Source organism: Tenrec ecaudatus, chromosome 2 (genome assembly GCF_050624435.1).
Source record: "Tenrec ecaudatus isolate mTenEca1 chromosome 2, mTenEca1.hap1, whole genome shotgun sequence".
NCBI classification, from domain to species: Eukaryota; Metazoa; Chordata; class Mammalia; order Afrosoricida; family Tenrecidae; genus Tenrec; species Tenrec ecaudatus.
This window is the reverse complement of record NC_134531.1, coordinates 231,739,466-231,746,985: the sequence shown is the minus strand read 5'-3', so window position 1 is coordinate 231,746,985 and position 7,520 is coordinate 231,739,466. Positions and strand designations below refer to the sequence as shown.

The 7,520-nt window shown below is 49.0% G+C and overlaps 1 protein-coding gene across 6 annotated transcripts in view; it reads right to left on the bottom strand.

The window, feature by feature from the left end:
• Positions 1–4,479, bottom strand: part of APP (amyloid beta precursor protein) — a 298,287-nt gene extending 293,808 nt beyond the window's left edge. For 2 of the 6 annotated variants that reach the window (XM_075542402.1, XM_075542403.1), the window contains exon 1: positions 4,270–4,479. In XM_075542402.1, the coding sequence (XP_075398517.1) occupies positions 4,270–4,326 (57 nt within the window). In that variant the 5' untranslated portion in view covers positions 4,327–4,479. The remainder of the gene's footprint in view (positions 1–4,269) is intronic. The other 4 variants (XM_075542400.1, XM_075542401.1, XM_075542398.1 and 1 more) reach the window with 2 other exon arrangements.
• Positions 4,480–7,520: the final 3,041 nt, after the last annotated feature.

Here is a 7,520-nt window from a genome sequence, read left to right as displayed (position 1 = left end):
AACAAGCATGGTTTTACAACGTGTTCAGTGTCAGTCTTCTGCATCGATTGCAAGCTCCATGAAGATTCTGTCTAGTTCATCCTCGGATAACCCCTCCAATGAATACATGCAGAGAACAATCGAATCAAACTCCATACTTTCCATTTGCTCACCCTTCATGCAATATTTAAGAGCCTCCCCAGCACCCAGCTCTAAACCAGGCACAGGAAATCAGATGGATAATAAAGGTCCTGCCCATAAACTCAGAAGGCGCGCTCGTGAGAGTGTGTGTGGGTGTGGGCGTGTGTGTTTTGAAGAAAGGTAAACAAATACTGTACATGCAAAGATGTAATCTCCATTGGCCAGACCTGGTGGTAAGACTGGCTAGAAATGTATTACCAGGTAATAAATTCTTTAGGATTATCTCATTCTGTTGTTCCTTTATACCTTAAATACAGGATATTTATGCTGGAGCAATTTCAGCCTGTATACCACTTAATCTGTACTTTCCTTTTAACACGTTAAACATTCGATTTTGTTTTATAAGCACTTACACATTTTATTTACCCTAGGAGGCAAAAAGGCTGGGAGAAGGGGTGGGGGGGCGGGTGATGAAGTGTATACGGTGGAACTGATTCTGCCATCCTGGAAACTTTATATTTAAAGGGTATTATACAGACCTAGTGGCACTGTGGATTATGCAAGAAAATGTCAGTAGGTCAAACCCAGAAGCAGTCCCCTCGGGGAAAGATGAGGTTGGCTGCCTCTGTAAAAATGTATAGTCTCAAAAAAAAAAAAAATGTATAGTCTCAGAAATCCTTTGTAAGATCGTTATGAGTCAGAATTGAATAAACGGCAATGAGTTTGGTTGTTTTTTAAAAATATGGTAAACAGGTTTATCTCTGCATGCATAAATTGCATTCAACTAGGTAGAGATTAAAAAAGAAATGGATTACTGAAAGATGCTTTTCAAAATCTCATAAGGTAATATGTCCCCAAGTAGATTAAATTTGCAGAAAGGAAATATATACTTCTATTGCATTTTATTATGCTTTTCCATAAGATTAGTGGCCACACGAAAGGCACATAATAGCTACCTGTATTTCTGTAATGACTGGCAATCTCCATCTTCAAGCAAAAATCGGCATAAAGTCCCTAGTGAGCCATAAAGAGTAACATGAAATAAAGAACCTATAGCCAACAGGGAGAAAGTCATACCTATAAGGATAACCGCCTCTCTATTTCCTCTCAAACCAGTATTTTATTTTTAAAAATAGCCCTTCATAGCCTAACCTTGTGCTCTAACGAGACTGCGTGCTCCTTTTCATTTCCTTCGTCAGGACCAGTGATTGCTCCAGCTGGTAACTGCTCTGTAGTACTAACAGCCTTTGCAAGAGCTCTCAGGGGCCTGGGTGTTAGGGTGACAAGAGGGAATCTTTTGCTTCCTGCTGGTTACCATGGCTTTGCATTGATCAGACAGACAGTGATTCCTTATAGGTCACAACCCAAGCTCAGCGACACTATTCTACAAGCAGAGCTTCTCCCTCAACGGTAGTATTAAACTCGGTATAGGCTCGTTTCTATAATCTGTGAGTCAGCATCAGCATCAAGGCAGATTACAGTCATTAGGTGGCTCTCCCCAACAGAAGAAAACAAAATCGGAAGAAGCAAGTCCGAATGAACAAATAAAAGACTTTTTTTAAAAAAACCTCATACTTCTATCAAGTAAAGTCATCAACCCAGGTACTAACAATGCTGCCCCCCAGCCCGCCCAGAAGCTGAGGCCCCAGTACCGTTATCTTCACTTCAGTATTTTCACACCCACCTGCAACAGACCTATTTTCTATGCTTTTCAAAAGGTGGTCAACTCAAAGCTGCAACTGTTAAGTGGACACAGGCATCCCTCTCACAGCTCATTAGAAGGAATAAATCCCTCTTAGAAGGAATTGCCTGCCCTCCCACCAACTCTTGCAATTATATTGCCAGCAAATTGAAAAAAAAATAAAATAAAAGGACTAATGTGAATCCTCCGCTCTTCAAGGGAGATAACATTAACCAGTTAAAAAAAAGTCCAAAATGATGGCAGAAGCAAAAAAAAAAAAAAAACCCAATCAAATAGGCAAGATAATACAACTGAATCATATTTGCCTATGTAGGCCTACAGGGAGGTAGTGGGATAAGCAATGGTACATTGAGGGGATTGCAATGGATACATTGAATCAGAAGGTGTATGAATTGTTGAACGTGAAACTATTATCTGCTATGTAAATTTTTCACTTTATTCACAATAAAGTCAGGTGGGCTAAAAGGGAAGTGAAATGTTTTGACAAAAGCTTTCAAAATAAAGCTTATAATATGCTTTTAATGATCTAATTTGGATGTTTTTTAATGTGTGGTAAGACAATTCACCAAAGCCAAAATAATTTTTAAAACAAATTTAAACCATGAAGAAATCCGCATTCCCATTGAGTATGCATTTTTAAAAGCATTATGCAAAATCAAATTGTTCACTCATAAAATAACTAGCCTTACAGACAACCTTCTGGTGATTCCCCAGCCACTTGTAGGTAAAAACCTGAAGGGGAAAAAAGTTCAAGGTTCTTTTAAATTAGGGTGAAACCTAAATGGTGTGTTAGTTCGGTTAGTCGCCCGTGGAATAACAGGAAAAACACTTCCCCAGAAATTGCCTATTTGGAAAGATACCAAGAGGTATGGGGAAGAAATGAAAGAAAAGGAGAAAAAAAAATTAAAGGGAGGGGGGTGTACTGCAAATGGTAAAACAGGAATGTGAACCCACCACCGAAAAATTCAACCTCCCCAGCCCCAACTGGAACTCACATAACTTTTTATGCATCTTTAGATAAGAAGAAAAACATTCCTTTTCCACCAGGCAAGTGCGGAATGTTCGAGAGTTGGATGAATGGGGAAGACTTGCTAAACACCTAGTGGTGGGTGGATTTCACCAGGCTGCAGCCTCGACACAGCTTTTCTTTGCTGCACTGCAGAGGCGCCATCTTCTCCGTCTTAATCTTCACTCAATTCAACCCTTTTATCAGCACCCTAAAAAAAAAGACCCTGAGGACCCTTCCCCAGCAGCCTGTGCCCCCCGAGGGGCTAAAACAGAGCCCTGGTCAGGCTAAGGAGGAGGCGGCGTCTTAATCAAGCAAACACCTCCTTTGATGCCCAGGAGAGTCCTTGCCTCCCCACCGCCAGCCACTGCCCTTTCCAGACGCACACCCCACTGCACGCATTTTTCTCCAAGGACTCCACACACCCAGCACGGCAGTAACACGTCTTAGAGGTGATTTGGGAGGAGCAGAGGGGAGAACCAGGGGAGCCCCGGGGCTCGGCCGCAGATGCCTCAGCAGCGCTCCAGCCTCCTCCCGGGCACACGCGCCGCGCTGGTTCGGGAACCCGGCGGGAGCCTCGGTGGCGCCCAGAGACAAGCGCGGCTCTGCCCGCCGCGCCCCGGGCTAGAGGGCGGGGTGTCGCCGCTTTTGTTCCTTCCCGGGGACCTTCTCGCACTCTCTCGGGGAGTCGGAGAGGTGGCTAACCCATGCTTGGGATGCCCAACCTCTGAGCAGACATGGGGTGACTGCGGGTCCCCGACCCCTCCCTTCGCTCGCAACTCACACAAAAGGGAAAAGCGGAAATGTACAAAGTTTGCCGGGGACCGCACGGCGCGACCGGGCGCCGACCGCGACGGGGGGTGGCACCCCGGGGGCCGCCAGGGAGAGCGGGGAGGCGGCTCGCGCTACGAAGGGCTTTGGGAATGGGACGGGAAGGTGACCGGGACGGAGGAGGCATAGGGAAGCGGGGGGATCCCCAGGTCCCCGAGCTGCACAGACTTGTCCTCTCTGAGTCCCAGAAGGGGCAGAGGGACTTTAGGGTCGAGGCATGGTACCTACGGAGGCAGCCTTGTCACTTTCCCGCACGCACTCCGCACCCCGACACATCTGGATGTCGCTTGCTTCCCCCACCCCCACCCCCAGAGCAGGGACTTGAGCTTAGGGGCGTCCCTCTCCCCTTCTCGCCCCGGGCTAAGGCGGACCGGGAAGCCCGGGCTTCGCCTGCTCCCGCTCGGTTGGCCCGGGCGCGCGTCCCCGGGGCAGGGCTGGGCCGGAGCCGGGGATGCGCAAGCAGCCCGCCAGTGGGGGCAAGCGGTGCGGAAGACAGACGGAGTCCCTGGGCTGCCCTCGACTTCTCGGGGTTCGAGATTTGGGGGGGTCGGGAGGGATCGGTCTCTCCGAGGGCCGCCCCCTCCCCCATCCCCCGAGCCTCGGCACCCACCTCCAGCGCGCTAGCCGTCCAGGCGGCCAGCAGGAGCAGTGCCAAAGCAGGCAGCATCGCGACCCTGCTAGGGGCACCGAGTGGGCTGCTGTGCCCGTAGGTCCGCCGCGCCCTTGTGGTGCCTGCGTCTGCGGCTCTCGCCGTCTCGGGGGCTCCGCGCTCGCGCTGCTCCGGGTGCGCCCGCCTCCAGCTGCCGAGGAAACTGACGGAGCGGGAGTGCGGCGGCGGGGCTCGGCGCGCGGCGAGTCAGCTGATCCGGCGCACCCCGCTCGGCGCCCGCCAGTGACCCCTAGCGGAGCCGCCGGGAAGCTGCGCGCCCTCCGCGCCTCGGGCCTCCGCCCCGGGCCCCTGCGCCCCCAGCCCTGCGCAGCGCCCTCCGCCCCTGCAGCGCCCCGAGCGCCTCTGGGGTCCCAGGCCGCTCGGAGCGGTAGGAAGCGGAGGGTAGGGCCCGAAGGTGGGCGGTGCACGTTCAGGGAAAGGTGAGCCATAGGTCGTTTGGGCCCCAGGGAAGTCGAGATCTCTCATCGCTTGTTGCCCTAAGCTTGATTCCTCTGACCCCGCGGGCTTCTCTGGGACGTCGCCTAAAGGACGCTGCGAAGGAGCGTTTTTATCCCCATTTCGTTGATTGATCTTTTATTTATTTGATTTGGGGGTCTTGATTTGGAGAGGCGAGGGCGGCTTTTCTGAAAGAGAGTGGGAATAAGCGATGCTTTGAGGAAATAAACTGCCTTTGCTTGTTAAGGGAGCAAAATACTTTTCCGTTCTTTTTTTTTTTTTTTTGGTCAAAGGAAACAACCTGGAATTCTATCTTTAGAAAGAACCAGAGGAGAAAGACGAGGGAGCTGGCAAAGAAGCAGCCGACCCATTTATTCCTCTTTCAAAGGAGGGTGTTTACACTTTTGTTTTGTGTTTTGGACAAGGGAGCTGCTGTCAGTAGAGATTTATCCGGCAGAGAAAATGATGTGTTTTCAAAATGGAAGTTAGGAGGGAAAGGACCTTGAGAGATGCTAGTTCGACCCTCACAACTAGAAACCTCAGACTGTGTCCTTGAGCTTCAAGTGTCTGCCCTAAATTACAGGCAAGAACCTTCTGGAAAGCCACGTTTTCCTAGCTTCAGCATAAATTGTCCAGTGGCTAGCTAGTGAACATTCTAGATCTGCCTTAATGTAGCCAGAGCTCTTGGCCTGAAGGAGCACCAGAGGCCAAACTGCAGGCCACAGTAGGTCTAACTGGGCGCTGGGGTGGGGGCGAGCTCGGCTTCGGAATGAGCTGTGCAGGATTTCTGATCCACGTTTGGACCTGCAGTGAAAACTGGCTTCTTGTCTCATGGGCTCCCTTGGCTGGCCAATGATCCTGAGCACTGTGGAGTGATGGGTCAGCCTGCCCCATGCTGGCTGACTTCCTGAGCCTTTTTCTACCACTTTTCTTGAAGTTTCTTTCCTGGTATCACGCATGCAGTCCTAACCTTTGGATTACTTTCCCCCCTGAATGATCTATGTCCTCACCAAATATGGACAATTATTTGCTATCGATGTGTTATTTGCATTGATGCGTACAGCATGTCATGTAGTTCCTACAGAAGCCAGTGAGGTGCGAATGGTTTTTATTCTCATTTTATAAGTACATACTTTGCCCAAGTCTGGCAACCAGAAAGTGATGCCAAGTAGGGGCTGCAGGGAACAGCCTGCAGAACAGGAAAACCTAGCTGTCTACCTTCCACACCACACTGCCTCTCAAACACCTTGACCAGAAGCCCTTCTAAGCCCATCTGGTGTGAGCGCTCAAAGATAGCTGAAAGCAAAGAAGACTGAATCAAAGATGGGGAGGGAGCAGGACAGCTTTGTAGTTTGTGAGGTAAAATGAAATTGTGGGACCCCTTGCTTGAAAACTGTTGAAGCCTCATTAGGCTTAGTGATAGCATGCACAGGGCCCCCTGAGCATGGGCCTGCGTGACAGCACACCTTGAAGATCCATGGCGCTGGTCCTAAAAAAGGAAGGAATGGTTTTAAAAAGTAAGGGATTTTATTGAACATAAAATTCAAGAGATACGCTTATAATCCATAAAAAAATTTCAAAGTTCTTAGGCGTAGTCCTTTTTCTTTTTGATACTGAAATTCATCTCACTCACGTGCTCCCTGGCCGGGGTCTTTCTCTGGGGACAGACTAGCTGCTGTGTCAAAATCATGGGCTTCCCCTTTATTTCCCCGGTTACATTACCACGCAGAGATTCTGACAACTTCTTAGCTCCTCAGCTACCACGTAGGTTCTGCATTTAAAGTCGGTTCCTTCTCTAAGGCATCACCCAGACCTGCCAATCAGGAAATAATGGCGTGTCCCTACTTAGAACAATAGGGGCCAACCACTCATCTGCTGGAATCCCCCACCCACCCACCCCTCCTTGGACCTAAATGCCCAAAATTTGGAGACTGGGAGAAGCTCTTCAGACTGTGCGTTCTGTTTTGGTCTTTCAGGTTATGGGAACACCCTTATCTCATTGAAAGCCCACATCCCTTTCTTTGAACTCATACGCAAATGCCTTACCTTAGTTGTGCCCACAGTGAACAAGTCGGACAAGGGCAATCTTTCACACAACACATCTTCAAATATTTTTTGCCTGTTGTGTTCATGCAGCTTCTCAAACTCCAATGCTTGTCAGGCAAAGTCCGCTTCCGTCATTGGTTTCCGTTTCCTTTGTACCCTGTCCATATGCCTCTGAATGGGTTCTGGCCTGATTATGGCTTTTGCCAATATCCCAAGAGTGACCTGACTGCTGGCACATGGAATGGTCTGTTTCTAAGGCTATAATTGATTTCCTACAACAGAACCCCTACCTGCTCCCCATAGACTCAAATGGGTCACACTTACCAAAGTTCCCAAGTCTGTTTTATCTCTCATGCTGCCTCCGTCATCCTGTTTAGGCTATTACCTGTGCTTTGTAAAGGTTACCAAAGTTGATTATAAGCAAAGCCAGAAGATGGCCTCTCCTTTAGATCACCTAGCACTTGTTACAGTGGCACTGGTCGTTCCATAGTAGAATTGTCACCTTTAATGAATTCAATCCCCAGCCAAATGCACCGCCATCACCCCATCAGCGATGGAAGCTTGAGAGGCGCTATCCTGATGGGAAAGTTTCAGTGGAGCCTCCAGACCAAGACAGACTAGGAACAAAGGCCTGGTAATCTACTTCCAAATATTAGTCAAACTAAATAGAAACAGCTGCAAACATCAATTAATAATTGGAACTTGGAATG